Source organism: Takifugu flavidus, chromosome 1 (assembly GCF_003711565.1).
Source record: "Takifugu flavidus isolate HTHZ2018 chromosome 1, ASM371156v2, whole genome shotgun sequence".
Classification (NCBI taxonomy): domain Eukaryota; kingdom Metazoa; phylum Chordata; class Actinopteri; order Tetraodontiformes; family Tetraodontidae; genus Takifugu; species Takifugu flavidus.
This window is the reverse complement of record NC_079520.1, coordinates 21,249,601-21,272,982: the sequence shown is the minus strand read 5'-3', so window position 1 is coordinate 21,272,982 and position 23,382 is coordinate 21,249,601. Positions and strand designations below refer to the sequence as shown.

The following is a 23,382-nucleotide window of genomic DNA, read 5'->3' as shown; positions in this document are numbered from 1 at the left end:
GGAAAGCAAAGATCCATCTGGTAAACTGTTGAGCTAGCGAGCTATGATGTGAGAAGCCCCTTTTCTCAGTTGAGAAGAGGTTTTGAATTGAGGGGGTGTTATTCTACTGGGAATACTGGGTTCAGCCAGGATGAATACTTTTCACCGACCAATCAGGATTGGCAGATTGAGATTAATCTATCAGGGCTACAGCCAATAGCGAGACACAAGTGAATATTATGAAGAACTGATAGTTCCATGAGATCTGAATAGACCAACTCTTATACTGCTTCTGAGACTCAGCATGTATTCAAATTCACTGTGGATTAAAGCAGACTAAAATGTCCAATGAGTGGATGCCACTTTGGAGAGTCCAAGTCCTGTTATAAATTCCTGCTATTTTTGATTTTGAAACCTAATGATAAAGAAGCATGTTTTGTGCACACAAACAAGTTCACATACTTTGAGCTGGCTGAGATAAGGCTTCCAGATGTTGTCCATCAACTGGACACGATAGTGTTTTGTGAAATATCCCAGGTAGGAGATGAAGGCTGTTATGAGTAGGACATCACCGCACAGAGTTTTCTCCTGTTTCCTGAAGTTCTCCACAGCCTCTGCCCAGCGGACATTCTCCAATGCTAGACCTCCAACCTGCAAGAAAGAGGCAAAGATTCATATCACAACAGAATCCTGGCGATATGGCGATACGGTAATCCTTAAATTGACTACCTTTGTTTTCAATATACAGTTCATTTTAACATTATGAACCTTATGAACCTTTTGTCAAAAGTATTTTTTCTCAAAGTATTTTTTCCTCAAAAGTATTTTTTTTATTCTTCTTGCAATCACCAGAGCATCAGATTACAAAAAAATCAGCATGTATGTTGTAACACAACAATTGTATATGGCTGTCTGTGTTTCTGCTCGTATAAATGTCATCTTCTGATCTCAAGCAGTCTTTCTCCCTTTTTAAATATCATACAGTATACAGTGATCCCTCGTTTATCGCGGGAGTTGCGTTCCAAAAATAACACGCGAAAAGTGAAATCCGTGAAGTAGTCAGCTTTATTTTTTTTAATTATTTTACAATGCAATACTGAACTATAGAATGAAACCAAAAATCAAAACCTGTTTTAAAGCCCAAAATTTGTTTAAAACAATAATTTTAATATAGTAATACAAGGTTGGAAACATTGTCACTGGCGTATTTCACAGTCCCAGCTGTGCCTCTTCGTCCTGACTCCGCTCCGCTGGAGCGTCTGTTTCTACTGAAGGCGCAGGAGTCTTTCTCCGAGAGAAGAACATTGTTATGGGTAGTTGTTGGCGCTCTTTCTTTTTCTGAGCAAGAAGATTTTTATAAACGGATATGCCACCTGCGATTATATTTGAGAACTGCAATGAACGACTCGAAAAACAAATCCGTGAAGCAGCGAAGCCGTGAAAGATGAAACGCGATATAGCGAGGGCTCACTGTATACCGGTATGTCTGGGGACCTGCATCTTGCCGCTGATTTGGCAGGTTTATGATTATAACTATTATCACCTCTTTGCTTATGTACCAAGACCATTGTTTGCAGCAATGACTCAATTTCCTCTCAAAGTTCAGTAAAAAGGTGCCCTAATATCTTATCCCTCCCAAACCATTGGTACAGACTGCAACTCCTCCTGAAGTCAGACTCTCAGCCTATTGTTGATCTTTTCAGGTTTTCCATTGGAAAACTTCCTGTCAATAATTTAGATTATCATTCAATAACTTTTTTTCTAATGTGCTGGTGTCAGCAGAGCATTTCCCTGAATGTTGGAAGGGACAAAAGACCTGAAGATCTATTCAAATGTTTTTCTAACATTCACTCAGTTGTGTTTGAATAATTCCCATAACAAAACATGTAAACATGAATGTATTCTCACCAGACGATTAGCAAGAGAAATGGTGTACGCCGTTGATTCTGCTTCCTGTTGGCAATTGAGCTTGTCTGCAGTGGCTTTCTTAAAATTGGTTGTCAGCTTGGCCAGGTTCTTATTTAGTTGCTGATAGTGCAAGCGGGCATGTGCAAAACAAAGAGGAAGAACAGTGGCATTTGTTAACTCAGATTGTGACAATGATGTCTATAGAATCCAAAACAATGAGAACTGAACAGCAATAACAGCAAACTTTATTTGGCATAGAGAAGAAAATTGGCACAAGGATAAATGGATGGCAAGAGACAGATTCAGTAGATTAGTATGAGGATAGTATAAATTCCCTTTAGCTTCACACCTACATTTCGCTCAGGAGGACAAACTGACAAACCATGTTGGATCCAATTACGAGCTGCTTTTTTGCTTTTTTTCAATGTGAGTATTGTGTTCATCCATGTGCTGAATGTGAAACGCCACTGTAAATCTATTGTTTACAGCCTCTTAATTTGATAGAATTTTTTTAAAATGGCAGTATAAATGACAATATAAAATCAATTTGGGATGTTTACAGTTGCCTATGAATTGTTCAGTCCTCAATCAGAGTTCAATCTGAAACCTCCACACCAAAAAGAGCCCACCCTCTTATTGTATAGTATTTTAATGCATTATTGTCATTTTACTTCAAGGCTTTCGTGTCTACCAAAGTTACAGCTAACCCAGCTATCATTTAAAGGAAAGTTCTTTAAACCTAACCCGAAACAATGGTCATATCATTAAAAACGGACAATGCCAGAACAATATCTTAGGATTTCCGTTTAAACTATAATAACGGCCTGCACATCAGCTACACTTGAAGTATAATGACATAACACTCATTCAAAAAGGTTTGCCTGCATCAATTCTGCAGAAGAATTAGTTATTTAGGATTTGGAAAATGATTGTTTGGAGTCAATTCCTGTGGGAGCTGTTGTATTTTTGGTGTTCTGCAATACTTTGTGTTGTCATCAATGAATCAGGGTATGGACATTTCTGTCCATAAATGCTCATTTAGACTTGAGTCTGGATACTTTCCTCTTTTGTTATTTCTGTGATGCTGCACATCAGGTGATGTCAGGATCTTTGAGGATCTCTTTGATATCTCTTTGATTCTGATTAGAAGCTCAGCCTTTCAGAAAGAAATCAATTGGTACATTTTTCTGAGAATTTTGGAGCAGCTAGTTGGTTTTTCTGTCAATTGTCATTCTTGATCATGTCTCAACCCCTCAATTTTTACAATTTTAATAGTTTGTGCTAGTGCAAGAACAAGAAAATGACAGTTGCATAAAAGTTTTACATTACATTTTCAACAAAATGGATGGTGTGGTTTGAAATGGAATTTGATTGTGGAATGTAAATTGTATACAAAAGGAGGAAATTGAAATGGTATTTTATTGTGAAATGTAAATTGAGAGCAAAAGGAAGGGTGTGATGGAGACTGGGAGAGCAGATGGAGTCCATTTGGTTCCTCATTCATTTACATGGAAACAGAGGTTAAAAGAAGACCAATGTCAAATGACTGAGGGGGGGCATCCTCAGTCATTCAACTTCTTGTGCCAGCCGGAACACCCGCTGTGAAGGCACCAAACTCCTGAGGTGCATACAGTGCACACCTACTGTGTTGGCGTCCTGTGTCCTGTGCATGCAGCAAACACATGCTGTGAAGACGTCTGCACCTCAGAGGCGGGCCTTCAACTATATAAGATCAGAACTGGATACATTGAGTAGAGATCTCTCCGCATGCTTCCGTGTGTGTATCCTGACCGACTGACTGGATTAAAACCATCTCCTACGCAGTAACTTAGATTAATAGTTTTTCTTCTCCAAACGGCTAAAAATTCCGCGACAAACTTGGTGTCAGAAGTGGGATCCTGGGTACGTCCGTCGGGACCTGACTGAGGGGCTGGCCACCTGAATCCACCAAAGGCGATTCATCCTCAAACCCCGCAATCTTACGGAGGAGGACCCAGTCGGTCCCGATCGACGGTCACAGGATTCCTCGAATTCCACGGCTGAATTTAAATTGGTAAGATGTATTTATCGTAATATTTGGAACGAATTACTGCGTAGGATAGACGCAAACCTTACTCTGCTAACCGGCGAGCGCCGCTAAACAGCTTAAATAAATACAAAAATTCTGTGAGCCCTTTGAGACGAGATCAGGTTACAAATATAAGTAAACATCAAAGGAAGTCCTGTGAATTTATTAGAAATAAGATCAGGTTACGAAATTAAGTCCTGTGAATTTTTTTAAATAAGATCAGGTTGCAATAAAACAGGATCAGGTTACCATGGGAACCTTGCAGAGTAAGGTAAGAGTCGAACGTGGTGCTGGAGACCGACTGTCTCCAGTAATGGACATAATGACTAAGAAGTACGGGCCGGAAAGTTGTGCATATGTCGGGTTGTGGTGTGAACAGTATGGGTTTTCAGAGGGAGGATCGTTAAGTGCGCGACAACTGTCCACCCTGAGGGACAATTTAAATAAGAAAAAGAATGAAATGACGAGCAGAAAGAAACTATCAGCAAAGAATTACACGTGATGATAGATATAGAAAAGTTGAAATGTTAGGAAACAGAATGTGATAACCGCGAGAGAAAGCAATGTCAGAAGGCAATGACACAATTAAAAATAGGGACAGTTAAGGTAGCCAAGCCCGAGCAGAAACCTCCCCCTTCCCCCTCTTCTCCCCCCTCTTCTCCCCCTTTTCCGTCTCTGCAGGACAGCTGGAAATCCGATGCCGGGCCATCCGCCTCTCTTGAAACTACCTACCCGCCGCCTTATCAACCCAGAACCACGGCAACAATTGGACTGACTAGAAAGAGAGGTGGAGCCGGCTGAGGAGCATCCAACCACGATTCAGGCACAGTATCACACCACACCACCACGGGAGCATCCACACGCAAACGTAATTAACCTCACCACTGATACTATGTACTGGGATCCCATGCGCTGCGCTGCGTCTGTCAACTTGTCTGTTTGTGTGTCTGTCAACTGTTTGATGTTCAAATGCTGCAATGTATTGAATCCAGCCACCCTCCTCCCCATCCCGGAGGAGGGCAACCCTCTTGATTGCGTGACGGAACTCTCTGTGTCTTGTTCCCCACGCCCTGACCTCATGGATCAACCTCTTATCAATCCTGATCTTGTTCTTTTTGTCGATGGGTCAGCATCCCGGGATGCGGACACAGGCCGGCGCAAAGCCGGGTACGCAGTCTGTGACTCCCGCGGCACTGTTGAATCTGCATCATTACCATCCAACTACACAGCTCAAGCCGCTGAATTGGTGGCCCTTACCAGAGCTTGCTACCTTGCAGCCAACCAGTCAGTTACCATCTTCACTGATTCTAGAAATCCGGACACGAGTGAAAGCAGCACTGCCGTCTCCAGCGGACCAACAGCTCCATCCGTTACATCCAGGGCACTACGTGGTGATCAAGGACTTCCGGAGGACCAGGTGGAACCAGAAAAGGTGGCAAGGCCCACTCCAAATTCTGCTGGTGACTCAGACCACGGTGAAAGTAGCCGAGAGAGCAACGTGGATCCACGCGTCCCACTGCAAGAAGGTGCCAGAGCCGAAGGAGCCGGTCAGTAGGGAGTGAAACTAGCGTCCCTGCTGCTCCAAGTGGCGTGCCAAGCCACCAACGAAAGAACAAGATGAGCCTCCAAGGAAAACCTTTGCATCCCAGGCGACGGACCGACCTGATCCTGAGGAAATTCCTTTGTGTTCTGGGTGTGATATCAATCACAGCAGCATTACCCATCGTCTCCCCAATGCCACACGAGAAACCGGACCTAACAACACATCCCACAGCAGAATGGCCTCTCAGGGAAAGATGTCAGGCGCCCACAACCTCTCCCTCGTCTAGGTGTGCCTCTGGTACCGCCCATTTATTCATCCCTCAGGTGTGCCTCCTGCCTAATACCTGGGCCACAGTCATCGTCCCGCTGTCCAGCATTTCCAACCTTGAGAACACAGCTGCAGGGTATGCCGGGAATCAATGGTACATGACCAATGATCAGCTAGATACCGGATGGCACACCCTAGTGGCAGACCCACCGGGCCAGGACTGGTCATCATATACGACAACAAACTCTGCCCGTCGACAGCGCCCTCTACTGACACTCACCTCGACGAGCAACAAGCTTACACTGACAGTAAAACTCACAAAAGGAAGCCTCCTTGATGATCCTGACGGAAGCGGCTGCTGGTTGTTCCTGATGTGGGCATGGAAGGATGGAACTGATCCTAGTTTCCTGTTGCAGCTCTGTGTGGATCGTCCCAATGGCACCCCGATAGACCCCATGCCTGCTGTCCTCTCACCTAAAGCCACTTCCTCGGGAATCAAGCTAGTCCTAGAACCCACGGTGGATGATTATTTCGAAATCATGACTGGTATTTCGGGATCCACAAATAACTGGTTACTGTTAGTAGAACAGGCAGGGACGGCTGCAAGATCCGACTGCACTGTATGCTTGGGACCCCGTCCAGTGTTAAGAATAGTCCCTCCCCCTCCCGGTCTGAACGCAACATGTCTGACAGAACTCCTATCCAAATCAATCATGACTTCCTGCTCAGGCTGGGAAGAGCCCTTCCCAGTTGTAGAAAAGACGAGATCACCACCTATATTTAATGCTGACGTTGCACAAGGGAACTTCACATGCTTCAAGAATAATGCTCCAGGAACCACCCCACTAGGAAATGTAAACATCACATGGTGCCAGACGACCGTCAACTCACTGTCCAGACAATACAAGGTGGCCAGAGCTGACCTCTGGTGGTGGTGTGGAGGGAATGTCCTGCGAAGCATTCTGCCATCCAAATGGACAGGAATTTGTGCCCCTGTAAATCTTATCCTGCCTGCCATAATTGTTTCAGGATCGGTATCTCATACACTCTTCCCACAAACTTCAACCAGAATCCGTAGGTTCGCAGACAGCACGGGCCAAGACTCAACCTACATCGACGCTATAGGAATACCACGGGGAGTGCCCGACGAGTACAAGTGGTGAATCAGATTGCAGCGGGCTTTGAGAGCACCATCTGCTGGTGGTGCACAATAAACAAAAATGTGGACAGAATCAACTATATCCATTACAATGTGCAGCGACTGGCCAACTACACCAGGGATGGACTCCAAGCAGTGCATGAGCAGCTGTGTGCAACTTCCATGATGGCATTCCAGAATAGGTTGGCGTTGGATATGCTCCTTGCCGAAAGAGGAGGAGTGTGCTCATTGTTTGGAACCGAGTGCTGTACATTCATCCCCAACAACACCGCCCCCATGGGAAAGCTAACACGGGCGGTGAATGAACTAAGGACTTTAAGCGACACAATGAAAGAACACTCGGGGGTTGACACCAGTATGTGGGACAAGTGGCTAAGTGTTTTTGGGAAATATCGGACACTCATAACATCAGTACTAACATCATTAACAGTGTTTACAGCAATTCTTGTGTTGTGTGGTTGTTGCTGTATACCATGTATCAGGGCTCTCTTGGTGAAGCTGATTAATAGAATGATGGGAGAAAGAGTGATGCATCTGACCTATGAAGTTTTAAGAACTAACGAAGAGGAAGCAGTTTCACCAGAGACACCTGTCGTCACTACAAACAGCTGGCTCAACATTGACTCCAGCGAAGATTCATCCGAATGTGAACTGGAAGAGGATTATAAAGATGAACTAAGTTACTGATGTATTTCAAGTTTACTGTCAAAATCAGGTTGATCCAAGTAGGATCAAAAGGGGGGAATTGAAATGGAATTTGATTGTGGAATGTAAATTGTATACAAAAGGAGGAAATTGAAATGGTATTTTATTGTGAAATGTAAATTGAGAGCAAAAGGAAGGGTGTGATGGAGAATGGGAGAGCAGATGGAGTCCATTTGGTTCCTCATTCATTTACATGGAAACAGAGGTTGAAAGAAGACCAGTGTCAAATGACTGAGGGGGGGCATCCTCAGTCATTCAACTTCTTGCGCCAGCCGGAACACCCGCTGTGAAGGCACCAAACTCCTGAGGTGCATACAGTGCACACCTACTGTGTTGGCGTCCTGTGTCCTGTGCATGCAGCAATGCAGCAAACACATGCTGTGAAGACGTCTGCACCTCAGAGGCGGGCCTTCAACTATATAAGATCAGAACTGTATACATTGAGTAGAGATCTCTCCGCATGCTTCCGTGTGTGTATCCTGACCGACTGACTGGATTAAAACCATCTCCTACGCAGTAACTTAGATTAATAGTTTTTCTTCTCCAAACGGCTAAAAATTCCGCGACAGGTTGCCCAAACACAATAAAACTGATGTCCCAACTTACATTAATCTTGGTCTTGATGGCACTTAGTTTTTCCTGCGCAACTGCAAGCTCTGCATTGGCCTTGTTCAGAGCCTGACGCTTGGGCTCCACTTTGCAATAAACCTCATAAAACTTGACAATGTTTAAAACCCAGGAGCACAGGCCAGCAGCTGCATATGACTTGGAGCCCACCAGATCTGGCTGGAACTCTGGATCCTATTGACAAATAACAAGGTAAAGCAGATCTCAGGTCATTGATATTCAGGAAAAGTGTCCCTGTAATTTCATTTAAAACAAAGTCACTAATGTTTTACTGAAAGCAATTACACAACTGAGGAAAGTGAAAATTATGTTTGGAGGCTACAGCTATTTCAGGCACGTGGTCAAACATAATGATAGAAAATAATGACCACCATAATATATAGATTTTATTTAAAGTCTTTTCAATAAATGTTTTTAGAAGAAATAATTTGAAAATTTTAAGTTTTTTATCGGCATTTATTCAAATTGTGCTGTTTTCATTGTTGAAATGGCTTTACCCTATTTTTTTTTATTGTTACACATATTTATAATAATGTATAATCAATCATCTCTGAACTGAATCTCTGCGGCATACAAAGTGAATTTAAACTTAATTTAATATCTAATGGATAAACTTACCTTTTATCTGCTCCACTGAATATCACAATTAGAGCGATTGTATAATTTGTAACAATTTAGCTGGTAATTTTCTGTACTGTCAGTTTTAACCCCAGTGAATTGTATGGTCACACCCCTGCCAGGTTTTTGACTTATCTTTTAATCTTGTTAAGTAGCAGGTGCTGCATGCTGTGTATAAACTGATGTTCATCAATAGAAACTGAAGTTAAAAGCTCACTTGTAAGTATGGCTGAATGGCTTTGAGGCAAGTCTCAGGGATGTTCTCTTTGTCGAAATTTATCAGAGCATCCAGGAATGCGTCAACTTTGGCCATCATCACCTTTGCGGCCTTCCAGCTCCGATCCTTTGGGATTCTGCCCCCGGGGGCCATCAAAACCATGACCGCCGCTGTGACATTGGTCACAGCAGCCACCGGTGAGCCAAACGACTTCAACTCTGTTAGGTTGCTCTGTAGTAGTCAAAAGCAAGTAACGGGCAGCAAAATAAAAGAGTTGTGCATTAGTTGAGTTTGGACAAGCACATATCTCTATTGTGTGCTGGAAGAAAAGGGAAAAGTAACAACAATGGATTATAAGGAAGAAAGAGAGACCTGTGATGACAAAGCAAAGAGCAGAGAATGCTAATTAGGGCATCTTTTGAGAACACTAAGAAATGACTGAACTGTCAGTTCTGTGTGTTTGAATAGAAAACACCTTTTAAATAGTCTTTTTTTTCAGTCCTGGCTACACATAGAACAAAACGTTATAGCTATAACTTCTGTTTCCTGAAGGAGAGGAACGAGGTACAACACATTTGTATGGGATATCACGCCCTCGCGTGGTCTGCTGAAGCAACCTCTATTCATGCCTTTTAAGGCAAATGACCCATGGTGACTTATGTGGGGTCCGCCCTCACATATAAATTCTCATCGCCACGGTCATTTCTCAGTTCGATAGCCACTCTTCACCGAGCCCGGCTGCACAACCTAGTGTTGTACCTCGTTCCTTTCCTTCAGGGAACAGAAGTTATAGCCATAACATTTTGTTCCTTTTCAGTCGATTCATTCGGTACAACACATTTGTATGGGACATGTATACACGCCCCACAGAGCGGCTACCAAACAAGAGTTAAAACCTCAACACGCTAGTGTATTGTTGACCTAGCAGAAAGGACAGAGTGAACCACCGAAGGGGTTGCCACGTCCAAACGATAAAACCATACAAAAGCGTGGAGTGATGACCAACTGGCCACAGAGCAGATGTCACTCAAAGATACTCCTTTTATCAAACAAACTTTAAACAACTGGTTGAATGAGCTCTCATACCTGGAGGCAGGTGTGAGAGCTGTTGTACCCCAGGGAGACAGCGTCCACAAGCCAGCTGGAAAGCCTCTGTTTAGACAGTGCTTTGCCCTTAGCCGGATTAGCATAACAAACAAACAATTGGTCACATAAACGCTCACCTTGGGTGCGGTCCATATACAGTGGTGGTCAAAAGTTTACATACACTTGTAAAGAACATAATGTCATGGCTGTCTTGAGTTTCCAGTTATTTCTACAAATCTGATTTTCCTCTGATAGAATGATTGGAACAGATACTTCTTTGTCACAAAAAACAATCATGAAGTTTGATTCTTTTATGACTTTATTATGGGTAAACTGAAAATGTGGCCAAATTAGCTGGGTCAAAAATATACATACAGCAATGCTAATATTTGGTTACATGTCCCTTGGCCATTTCTACTTCAATTAGGCGCTTTTGGTAGCCATCCACAAGCTTCTGGCAAGTTTCTGGTTGAATCTTTAACCACTCCTCTTGACAGAATTGGTGCAGTTCAGTTAAATTTGTTGGCTTTCTGACATGGACTTGTTTCTTCAGCATTGTCCACATGTTCTCAATGGGGTTTAAGTCAGGACTTTGGGAAGGCCATTCTAAAACCTTAATTCCAGCCTGATTTAGCCATTCCATTACCACTTTTGATGTGTGTTTGGGGTCATTGTCCTGTTGGAACACCCAACTGCGCCTTGGTAAAGGCCTCACCTTTTCTCCTCCAAACATATTGCTGGGCATTGTGGCCAAACAGCTCAATTTTTGTTTCATCTGACCACAGAACTTTCCTCCAGAAGGTCTTATCTTTGTCCATGTGATCAGCAGCAAACTTTAGTTGAGCCTTAAGGTGCCACTTTTGGAGCAAGGGCTTCCTTCTTGCACGGCAGCCTCTCAGTCCTTGGCGATACAAAACACGCTTGACTGTGGACACTGACACCTGTGTTCCAGCAGCTTCTAATTCTTGGCAGATGTGCTTTTTGGTGCTCCTGGGTTGACTCTTCACCCTCCTGACCAGTTTTCTCTCAGCAGCAGGTGACAGCTTGCATTTTCTTCCTGATCGTGGCAGTAACAAAACAGCGCCATGCACTTTATACTTACAAACAATTGTTTGCACTGTTGCTCTTGGAACCTGCAGCTGCTTTGAAATGGCTCCAAGTGACTTTCCTGACTTGTTCAAGTCAATGATTCTCTTTTTCAGATCTGTGCTGAGCTCCTTTGACTTTCCCATTGTAGCGTTTGTGGGTGTTTTTATCCAATGAGCCCTTTTTAAATGGCCTCAGAGAAGTCACCAGCTGTAGTCACTCATGATCACTCACAAGAAGTTAAGAGGCCATGCTATGAAGCTCATGTCATTGACACAACTTTCTAAGTCTCCAAAATTGCTCATTCATGTTGCTGTATGTATATTTTTGACCCAGCAGATTTGGTCACACTTTCAGTTTACCCATAATAAAATCATAAAAGAACCAAACTTCATGAATGTTTTTTTGTGACAAAGAAGGATCTGTTCCAATCACTATATCAGAGAAAAATCAGAGTTGTAGAAATAACTGGAAACTCAAGACAGCCATGACATTATGTTCTTTACAAGTGTATGTAAACTTTTGACCACCACTGTACTGTATGTGCGTAATGCACACACAGGGCATAAGGAGTGCAACCTCCTCTGCTCCTCAGAAGCAAACGGAGGAGGAGAGAAACTCAAAATTTCAAACGCCATAGAATTAATAGACAAGATAACTTTAGGTAGATAAGCTGCACTGGGACACAGTGTAACTTTAGAACCATCCTGAGTGAACTGGGTACATGAGGGATGAACAGACAAAGCATGAAGTTTTCCCACTCGCTTTGCCAAAGTCACAGCAAGAAGAAATGCAGTCTTAAGAGAAAGAAACTTCATATCAAAAGACTCAACAGGCTCAAAAGGGGAATCACAAATAGCCTCTAGCACCAACGGCAAATCCCATGAGGGAATGCTGGGCTTAATTACAGGTCTTAACCTGCGGACTCCCTTTAAGAATCGCATGGTCAGAAGGTGAGCACCTGGCGTGATCCCATTAAACCCGACATGACAGGTAGAAATTGCTGCCAAATAGACCTTAATTGTAGAAAAGGAAAGACCCTTATCCAATAGTTCCTGAAGGAATGTTAACATATTCACAATGGAACACTAAAACGAGAGAATATTTTGGTCCTGGCACCACTTCTCAAATGCCTGCCATTTGTAGGCATAAAGGCCTCTAGTAGATGATGCCCTTTCACTCTCAATCGTCGCCACCACAATAGGTGGTAAACCAGTAGCTAACAAGTTGGACCTTTCAACAGGTAGGCATGCAGCTGCCACAGTTCCAGTCGTGAATGAAGAATCTCCCCCACTGCCTGGGAAAGGAGATCCCTGCGGAGAAGAAGTTGCCAGGGTCTGGTTGCCAGTAAACTGATTATCTCCACATACCATGATTTTGCCAGCCAGCAAGGGGCCACCAGGATCAGGGACAGCCCCTGCTGGCATACTCTCTCCAGCACCAGCAAAATCATTTCCACTGCGGGAAATGCGTACTGCAGAGTGAGGAGCCATAGTTGCGCTAATGCGTCCATTCCCAAGGGTGCGCTGCAGTCTGTCATGGAAAAGAACAAGGGGGCAGTGGGTGTTTGTCCTGGAGGCAAACAGATCTACCTCTGCCCTGCTAAAACGGCTAAATATCTGTGCCACCACAGACGGGTGGAGCCTCCATTCTCTCACTAGAGAACTGCCTCTGGAGAGAAGGTCCAGTCCCAGGTTCAAGTGACCCAGAACATGCATAGCTCTGAGAGACAGGAACTGCGCATTGCAACAGAGAGTGAGACAGGTTCAAGAGGGGAAGAGAACGAGTCCCTCCCTGTCTGTTTGTGTAAGAAACCACTGTCGTATTGTCTGTCCTGATCAGAACATGACAGCTTGTAAGAACAGGATGGAAATGTTTCAGAGCCAAAAAGGTTGCCAACAGTTCCAAATAGTTGATGTGGAGCCTGCATTTCAGCGTAGTCCACAACTCTCTCACTACTGCTCCGTCGCACAGTGCCCCCCACCCTGTCAGGGACGTAAAGTGGTGTCCACAGATGCGTCCCTGATACGGTGGAGGGCACTGTGCAAAAGTCGACACCACTGCGAAAAGACATCCTCCCTATAGGAGATCCTAGGCATTTTTTTTCCCCCACTCGGCGACACACCCGCTGAGAAATCGACTCTGGTAATTGGCGACCCTGTTTTGCGCTACATGAAGCCGACTCCAGCGACCATAGTTAAGTGCATTCCAGGGGCCAGAGCGGGCAACACAGAAGCCAATCTAAAGCTGCTGGCGAGAAGTAAACGTAAATTCAGTAAAGTTATTATTCACTTTGGAGCAAACGACACCCGGCTTCGTCAGTCGGAGGTCACCAAAATTAACATAGAGTCGGTGTGCAATTACGCTAAAACGATGTCAGACTCCGTAGCATTCTCTGGTCCCCTCCCCAATCTGGCCAGCAATGAAATGTTTGGTCGCATGTCGTCGCTTCGTTGCTGGTTGTCACGGTGGTGCCCCAAAAACCAGGTGTCTATAGACAATTGGAGCAGTTTTTGGGGAAAACCTGGTCTGATTAGGAAAGACGGTGTCCATCTCACCAGGGATGGTGCCTCTCTCATTTCTAGTGACTTGGCCAATTTGACTAGACCCAATGTGACCTGACAAACCAGGGTCCGGACCAGGATGCAGAGTTGTAGTCTTACACACCTCTCTGCTGCTTCCATAGAACCCTCATCCACCAACAATAATATATTTAACACTATAGAGGTAGTGTCTGTTCCACGGTCAAAGCTTCACCAAGCACAGAGCAATCCCCATAATCTCATTAAAATTAATACCAAAGCACAAATTGGAGAAACTAACATCCCAATTAAATGTGGACTATGAAATATTAGATGTCTTTTGTGCAAATCTGACCTGATAGTGGATCATCACAGGAGGAGGAGTATGTTAGCTTAAATGAATCTACTCCTCTTACCTATCTTAATCATCAAATTCCTCGTGTTACTGGTCGAGGAGGGGGAGTGGCAGCAATCTATCACTCCAACATATTAATTCATCCTAGACCAAAACTTGGTTCCAGTTCATTTGAAAGCCTGACTCTTGGCATCACCCATCTGAACCGGAAGGCAGAAAAGACACTTTTGTTTGTAGCCCCCTGCTGGACCACATTCAGAATTCCTATCTGAGTTCTCTGATTTCTTATCTGACTTGGTCCTTAGAACAGGTAAAGTCATTATTATTGGAGACTTTAACATCCATGTAGACATTGTAAATGACAGCTTTAGAAATGGCTTCATTTCATTACTTGATTCAATTGGTTTCCTTCAACAGATAAACCAACCAACTTATAACTTCAACCACACCCTAGATCTAGTTCTGACTTACGGTGTTGAGGTAGAACATGTGTCAGTGTTCCCTCAGAACCCACTCCTGTCAGATCATTCTTTGATAACTTTTACATTTATGATTAAGGATTCTTTTATGCTCAGTACAGTCTTACAATATCAGATGTCTTTCAGATAATGTTGTAGCTAAGTTTGAGAATGCCAATCCCAGGACCACCGTGTGCTTCTCCAGGGATCAATCATTATAATCTTAGCCCTGCAGAGGTTGACTCTATTGCTGAAGGTGCAGCAACCTCACTGAGAATCACGCTTGATTCTGTTGCCCCCCTGAAAAAGAAAATAGTAAATCAGAGGAGGTGTGCCCCGTGGTATAATTCACATATTAGGACCCTCAAGCAGAAAGTGCGAAGACTAGAAAGGAAGTGGTATTCTTGTAAAATAGATAGCTATAGATCATGTAGCCTGGAAAGACTCTCGTAGTTTACAAAAAGGCCCTCCGTAAGAATAGAACAGCTTATTTTTCTTCTTTAATTGAAGAAAACAAGAACAACCCCAGGTTTCTTATTAAAGTTACAAATGATCTTCTTAGAGCTTCAGATGACGGACTGGTTTCTATGCTGGTTCTGCTTTAAAACAGTCTCTAGAAGTGCCTTTTTTCACCTGAGGAACATCTCCAAGATCAGGAAACTACTGACGCGACATGATGCTGAAAAGTTAGTCCATGCATTTGTTACTTCCAGGCAGAACTACTGTAATTCTTTATTATCAGGGTGTCCAAACAACTCTTTAAGAAGCCTCCAGATGATCCAAAATGCCGCAGCCAGAGTTCTGACAGGTATTGACAAAAGAGATCACATTACTCCTGTACTGGCATCTCTTCATTGGATGCCCATTAAATTTAGAATAATTTTTAAAACCCTTCTTCTGACCTACAAGGTCCTCAGAGGCCTAGCTCCATCCTACCTGGAGGAGCTAGTGACACCTTATCAGCCCGATAGACCGCTCCGCTCTCAGAATGCTGGAATACTTGTGGTCCCCAGAGTCTCTAGAGGTAGAATGGGGGGCCGACCATTTAGCTACCAGGCCCCCCTGCTGTGGAACCAGCTCCCTGTCCTGGTACAGGAGGCTGACTCCATCTCTACTTTTAAAATTAGGCTTAAGACCTACCTCTTTGAAAAAGCTTATTGTCACTAATTCTGTAGTCCCAGTTACTGTCATAGACAGACAAATTATCATACTTAGGAGGTCGTCTAATTATTAGGTTAACATCTTAGCTATGCTGCTATAGGCCGAGGCTGCCGGCGTCCAGAAACATGATCACCTGACAGGCCTCTGTCAACCCACTGGGAAATGGTCTCCTCTCTGCTCCTCTCCTCTCCTACCTATTCTCTCCTCGACCTGTCCTCCCCCCTTCTCCTCTCTCTCTACCCAGCCGGCCATCAGCAGGAGGGTCCCCCTAAATGAGCCTGGTCCTGCTCAAGGTTTCTTCCTGTTAAAGGGTTTTCCTTGCCACTGTTGCTTGTTTGGGGTTAGGCCCTGGGATTATGTAAAGCGCCTAGAAACAATTTTGATTGTAAAAGACGCTATATAAATAAAGATTGATTGATTAATTGATTGATTGATTTATTGTAACAGCCACAGGAGGAGAGTCGTCATGCAAGATGGCGTTATCACCAGTTTTATTTGGAGGTGATATGGTACACAAAGCCAGTGAGATAGCATCTAGTGTTGAAACGCCCGCATCTTTAACAGCCCGAGTAGTACCTCTGCGATCATTGACGCCATCATGCCTGTCAGCTGTAAAACCATTCGGAAACGTAGTCTGCGTCCCAACTGAAATTGAGAGAGACAGCGGTGAAACGCCACCACCCTGTGCTCTGACAGACGTGCCTGACCTGAGAGGGAACATTTTACCAACCCGAGGAAGGAAAACTGTTGACTGGGGATCATTGAAATTTTCTGAAGATTTACTGAACACCCCAGTGCTCGGATGTTTGTGACAGCTGCGCAGCTGCCCACTCCTAGGAGCTCGCAACTAAAGCCCAATCGTCCAGATAGGCTAATATGCGAACACCCGTTTGTCGAAGAAGAGCCAATGCTGCCTTGAAACATGCGGGGAGCAGGCAAAAGACCGAACGGCAGAACCCAGTATTCATAGGACGTACCTTCAAACGTGAACCTCAGAAACTGCCTGTGGTCTGTGTGTATTGCTATGTGAAAGTAAGCGTCTGTGAGATCGATCATTGTGAACCAATCTCCTGGACTTATAGTGCTCAGCAGCTGTCTTAGTGTTAGCATCTTGAATCTGTAAGTGCATAGGAATCTGCCCAAGGTAGTTTTCTCCGTCAACTGGACTGTGTTTTTTCTCTTTGAAGACGTTTCACCTTCTATCCAGAGGGCTTCTTCAGTTCTGAACTTGCTGGCAAGTTGGCATGTTAATGATCTGAGTGGTCACCTGAGAGTCATTGGCAGGGTCGTTCACCTTGTTGAGGTGTCTCCACTTTGTCTGCTGGATCACTTGGTGGTGAGTTACCAGGTCTCCTGTTATGGTGTGAACGTTTGGTTTGCTGTTGGAACACCACCTCTGTTTAAGGATGGTTTTTCCAATTTGACATGGATAGCTTCCTTGACACCCCTTTCAAACCAGCGGTCTTCTCTGGCAAGCATCCGTACTTGGCTGTCCTCGAAGGAGTGCCTGCTCTCCTTTAGGTGTAAGTGGACTGCTGAGTCCTGACCTGAAGAGGTGGCACATCTGTGTTGTGCCATTCTTCTGTGGAGAGGTTGTTTGGTTTCCCCAATGTACAGTTCCTTGCATTCCTCCTGGCACTGTACAGCATAAACAACATTACGTTGTTTGTGTCTTGGTGTCTTGTCCTTCGGGTGTACCAACCTCTGTCTGAGAGTGTTGCTTGGTTTGAACTGAACCGGTATGTCGTGTTTCTGGAGAATCCCCCTAAACTTCTCAGAGACCCCGGACAGATAGGGGATCGGAATGCTGTGGCGTTTGTTTCTTTCCTCCTCTTTTTTGCTGGGGTCTCGTTTTCTTGAGGTTTTGGTGAAGGCCCAGTCTGGGTAGCCACATGTTTTGAGAGCTGTCTTAATGTAGTCCTGCCGCCTCTTTCCCCATAACTGTATATACAACACTGTAGAAACGAGGGGGCCAAACTTTGAACTGTAAACGGTAGACTGTGGCAACGGTCCTCTCGACCCAAGGTGAGACTGCGCATGCGTGCCACCGAGGGAGGTAAACAGCCAGCCGACTGACCTGCAGTACTGTGGGACGAGGGACTGTCGCCCCCTGGCGTGCTGGTGGGAAGCGGCATTACCAGTCCACCCCGATGTTCGTGATTCACATTTTTTTGGGAAAATAATTGGACCTTTATTGAACTTAATTGCACATTTGGAACATTCAAACAGTGAACAATGGGCACCTTTATTGGGGCATTTGTGTGATCTGAAACGCTTTGCTTGGGAGACTGTATGGGGAAAACGGAGCGCCTCTCGGGGCTCGTTGTCCAAACAAAATGAAAGCGCAGCCTTTTGGCAACAGATGAGGGTCAGCTGTGTCTCCCTGCTGCATAAGCCCCTCCTGAGTCAATCCTAAATCAGGACGACTGAGGCTTTTTTCGTCTGGGTGCTGAGCCTTTGTGAAGGCTACGCGGCGGGCCCGTGTTCCAAACCAAGTAGCGTGGGTTTCCACCAGACAAACTCTTTGTTGGCTGAGGCTCCAAACCCGCAGCTGGTGCCGATCTTTTAGGAGGATGCGGTAGGGCAGATCTGTGGAGGTTAGCAGGCTGTTTAGGTTTGATATTGCACCTGGGAATTATGCTGCTGAGAGCTTCAGTGTGCTTCTTCCTCTGCTCAAACTTCGTCTGGATGGCATCAAGTGACTGACCAAACAAGCCACCAGCCGGTAAAGATTCGTCCAGATAGATTGCCCGGTCCCTCTCTGGGACATCAGACAGAGTTAACTACAGGTGCCTCTGTGCCACAACCATGGAAGCCATCCCTCTCCCCATGGAGAGCACGGCACAGCGGGACACATGAAGGATATGATCCGTAGCGATCCTAACTTCGTTAAGCAGAGGGACCAGTGGACTATCTGGAGGCATATTCTCCCTGGGTTCTGCCAGAGACATAGTTTGGTATGTCTGGAGCATAGTGATGGAGCCCAAAGCACGAGCTGTGCATGCCTGCGACCGGTAAATTTTTTCCAGTTGTGAAGCAAAGAACCTGCAGTGCTTCAACGGGAGTGTGGCAGAGCCACCGACACCATAATTATAGTATGGGGCCAGGTACGAGGCCAAGGAAAATTCAGCTTTTTTCTTGCAATTGTAGACAGCATGTGCTTGTTCCCAAGGCCAATGTGCAAGTAAAAAGTAATGTGCAAATGATCAAAGAAATGTGCAAGTGCAAGAAATGTACCGATGATAAGTTCAATCTGCCTGATGATGATCATGATGATAAGATCTGTTTTGATAAGCAAATGCTACCTGACATGAAAAGTCTTTTGACATTTCATAAAAGAATGTCTTTTTTTCTTTCAAAATGGTGAAAACATGAGCATACTTGTACTAACCCAAGAGTTCCACCAGACATTCTTCAAACATGGATGTTTTCCAAAACACCAGCTTGAACACTGCTGTGTATCGTGGCAGGAATTACTTCATTATTACTGTTGATGCTCTCCATGTGTTCATCATCAATAGGTGGGATTTGACTTTTCTGAATTCCTGGAATTAACTTATACAAACCTGATTCCCCCCAAATTGATTCAGATATTTTATTTACAGCAGAATTAAAAACTATAGTTAGTGCAATATACCAATTAGAATAGCCCCTGTTGTCTTCCCGACTGAGTATTGTTGAAGAATCTTCATATGAAATTATAAAATATGAGAGGCCTCAAGGTGCAAGGTGTTGGATACTATATACAGAATCATATTTAATAGGGTCAGTGGGAAACTTCCCAAAAGGTAGCAGAAAGAGTCTCCTATTACAAGCTATTGTTTGTTTTGTTCTGAGATAATGGGCGTTTCTAAGAGGCATGAATTTAGATACATCCTCTGATTTGCCTTTTCTACACTTTAATTATGTGTGAATGGAACTTATTCCACTTAAGTTGGGAAGAAGAAATCAAAGACAGAAAGAAATCAAAGACAGAAAGAAAGACAGAAAGACAGAAAGAAAGAAAAATAATAGGAAAAGGAAAAAAGGAAGATCAGATGCTGGTATGACAAAACAGATCGATATGGCTCAGCAATGCGTTAATAGGAAATCTGACCTTATTGAGAGTGTTAAGGGCATCCTGTGCAGCCAGGAGAGCTGGTTCCGCTTTCGCCAAATCCTCCTCACAATCCCTCTGTTTTCCGCTTACCACCACAGCAATGGCCGCCACTTTGCGTTCTTCCTCATCAGCTACAAATTTCTCCTTGGACATTTTCTCTGTTTCTATACCAACAACCTGAATACAGCAAATAACATTTATCGAGCTGTAGTTTCCAGTCCAAGACTCTAGTTTTATAACAAAAAAAGAAAAACTTGCAGTCCAAGCAATTTGGAAAGCTGGCAAAACTCAAGCTAGTTCACAGTAGATTAGCTCCCCCCCTTCATATTTGGTACAGTGCACAAGACAGATATATGAGCAATTTAAACTTAACACATGGCTGAACCATCGTAAAAGTATGGTAAATGAGGAAACATATGCATTTGACTGTTAATGCCTGTTCAAATCCAATGCTCTTGCCTGAATCAGCTTGTCAGCATCCTTGTTTTTTTGCTTCAGGTTCACTTCCTGAGCAGCCAGCTTGGCCTTGAGATCATCCACCTGTCAACACATGAGATGAAAAGGTCAGGGATATAAAGGACTGTTATAAAAAGAAAAAATAAATAAATAAAAAAGGCAAAGACACCTTTTAATTCAATTTAGGCTAATCTAAGAGTCCTACATCAGTATAAACCTACTAAGAACATTTCAGCCAGAATGGAGTTTTATTTGCTTTTTTCTTTTCAGTTGACCTGATGTGACAGCATCAAAACATAGGATTTTGATGTTTTGCAAAAGATCATATTTCAGTTTTTTGAAAGTCTATTCTCTCTATCATGATATTTACAATATTTTCTTTATTTAACACTTATTAGTTATTTTGACTGCACTATACAAGAGAATTCTTACAGTGACTTATTTTGGTTCCATTTTGTGGTATAAGTATCAATCAGCATATGTATAAAGGACTTGACTGGACAATGATTAGGCCACTATCACAATCATAATAATCCAAATCTCATTTATTTGGATGATTTTCAAAAAGGTTATTCTTAAAGCCTGGTCTTTGGTTTTGTTTTCTGACAAAGGTTTGTTCAATAAAACCTCTTTGTGTGTTAATATGAATACTGAGGTTTTTATTTTTCTATTTATTTTATTAGTACAATGCCCCTTGGTCAACATGTCAACAAAAAACATCTGGCAAAGTATTTCAAAGCTGAGCATTTTCTATATTGTAGAAAATTATCAAACGGATTGGGTGACAAAATAAATGCATGATTGTTCAGTGGGTCATGCATCATGACCTTTAATCCATTACTACAAACAAACCTTTTTCTGACAAGGTGGATCAAGGCAAGGGAAAAGGAATACATTAATGTGATAAATATATGGTGCAAATAAAGCCTTTGGAATCAAGAGCTAATATCAGGGGACAGAAATACAAAAAAGAGCCCAAGGAAGGATGTAAAAATAAATTAAAGCTCTTACACTGAGAACTGCCCATAAAATGGTCCTTGACTATGCTGTCCAAGTCCATCAATATTTTACTCATGGGAAATCAAAGCATAATGTTTTCCATGCTTGTCTTTCAGCTAATTAAGAAACAGCAAATCAGGATGTCAGGAAGGGAGCTGCAAGGATGCTAAAGATTTGGTCAAACATTAGATGAGCACCAGGTGACCTATAAACATGATGAATAAGTACAAAGTGAGGAGGTTTGGGGGTGGTGGGGCTGAACTAATCAGTCGGAGAAAAGATTGATGCTCAGTGCATTTGTTCATGTGCTGCAGCCAATTATCTGAACAAGACATATTTGTACTGAAATGGGTACACAAAACAACCTTATTCTGGATAACACAGTTCAATTACTACTACCACTAGTTCTAATGCCAATATCTTATTTATCCTAATTATGTACACCTTTAGTTTTACCTTCAGTAAGGAAGTTATATTGTCAGCATTGGATGTGTAATATAAGGAGCGTGTACGGATGTGTTAATGTACCAATCAAAAAGGTTAAGTACCCGTCATTGACATCTCAGAGTTTAGGAAATGATGAAAAAATGGAAAAGCAACACCCAATCCAAACTTTCAACAATTGCTGAATATTTCGTTTTAAAAATTAACAGTACTGATAAATTTAACAAACCTTTTAAAATGTGAATTTTGAAACCTTATTCATAAGTATCAAAGACGATCTCCCCTGTCATCTTAACTGTAATCGTTAGCATTCAGTTTAAACTCAGTTAAAATGAAGGTACTCACTAATTTCCTTTACTTTTTTCCAGTGCATACCTGCATTTATTCCAAAGTCCTTTTTCCACAAATATGGCCTTTTGAGGTATGAAGGGGTTCCCCACTGCATAAGTCCACAGAAGCCAACAAAAGATAGTATGGCAATGCTTAACTTTTTATACTACTTGAATACTAACTACTGCCATACTACTAAATGGCTACCAGCATACAATCAACCCTACACTGGATACGGAAAAATTATGAATCCCCTTCATATCTGGAATCATCATTTCATCTTCCTGCTCTGTGTGCTAGTTTGGAGCCTAGTAACAACATATAGTAGTCTAATCTGCATATATGGAGACAATTCTGTAAAAATAGTGATGCTCTGATTGACAATTTATAAAAAAAACAAACACCTTATGTTTCCTCCTTTAATGCAGGCTAAGGTATTTGAGTTGTGGTTTCAGAATGACAAATTGTGGTTTCAAAATGGGATATTTTTTAAGCTTTTGAAGCTCCTTGCTTCATTTCAGCAGCTACCTGAGAAATTTCTCATTTATTTAGATACCTTCAAGTAAAAATCTTACTGAAAGATGTATGGATTCTCTACACTCAAGAAAATACATATATTGAGATCATCTTAAAATATTTAATATTTTAAATATTCTCTTGTATAAATTACTACTATAGTCCATCCATCCAACATCCAAAAAATGCACTTCCTTTGACCACTCCTGCTATTATACTAGTAAAATGTGTACAAGTAAAATATTCACTACTATTACTGCAGATATTATCACAATTGGTGGTGCCAACCTGAACCATGTGTGCAGATGACTAATGGTATCCCCAAAACACATGCCAAAAAACACACTAACCTTTCTTGTTTGTCAAGACTAGAGCAGCCCCCATGAACCATCAATTCTTCACACAATGTTAAATAACAGCACTCATAGAAGTGCTGTGTTAGCTGTGACTGCACTACCAAACACAAACAGTGCATTAATGGCTTCTTGCTGCTGTAAAGGCTGCACTAAAAGCTTCTCATTTGCCATCCAGTCAATGTGTGTTTGTGCATCTATGTGCTCTATCACAGAGGGTGGCAGGAAACAAAAAATGCAGGGCCCTGTGAGTTATTTAACACACTGATGTTACTAATATGTAAAGGGATGCACATGGGCTTGTTTATGCAAGTGTTTCAATGCATTTATTTACCAAGTGATCATTTGTATATGTTTGTGGTTTCTTTCCAGTTTACCATCTAAATAGAGAATCTACAGCCATAGACTTTGTGTTGATGCATATTA

The 23,382-nt window shown here is 42.9% G+C and overlaps 1 protein-coding gene across 6 annotated transcripts in view; it reads right to left on the bottom strand.

Moving 5' to 3' along the window:
- Positions 1-23,382, bottom strand: part of LOC130538166 (dynein axonemal heavy chain 9-like) — a 152,975-nt gene that overhangs the window by 50,283 nt on the left and 79,310 nt on the right. For all 6 annotated transcript variants that reach the window (XM_057055548.1, XM_057055538.1, XM_057055563.1 and 3 more), the window contains 6 exons: positions 20,318-20,398; positions 19,856-20,035; positions 9,092-9,322; positions 8,236-8,430; positions 1,888-2,007; positions 442-630 (listed from right to left, as the gene is read on the bottom strand). In XM_057055548.1, coding sequence (XP_056911528.1) covers positions 442-630; positions 1,888-2,007; positions 8,236-8,430; positions 9,092-9,322; positions 19,856-20,035; positions 20,318-20,398 — 996 coding nt within the window. The remainder of the gene's footprint in view (positions 1-441; positions 631-1,887; positions 2,008-8,235; positions 8,431-9,091; positions 9,323-19,855; positions 20,036-20,317; positions 20,399-23,382) is intronic.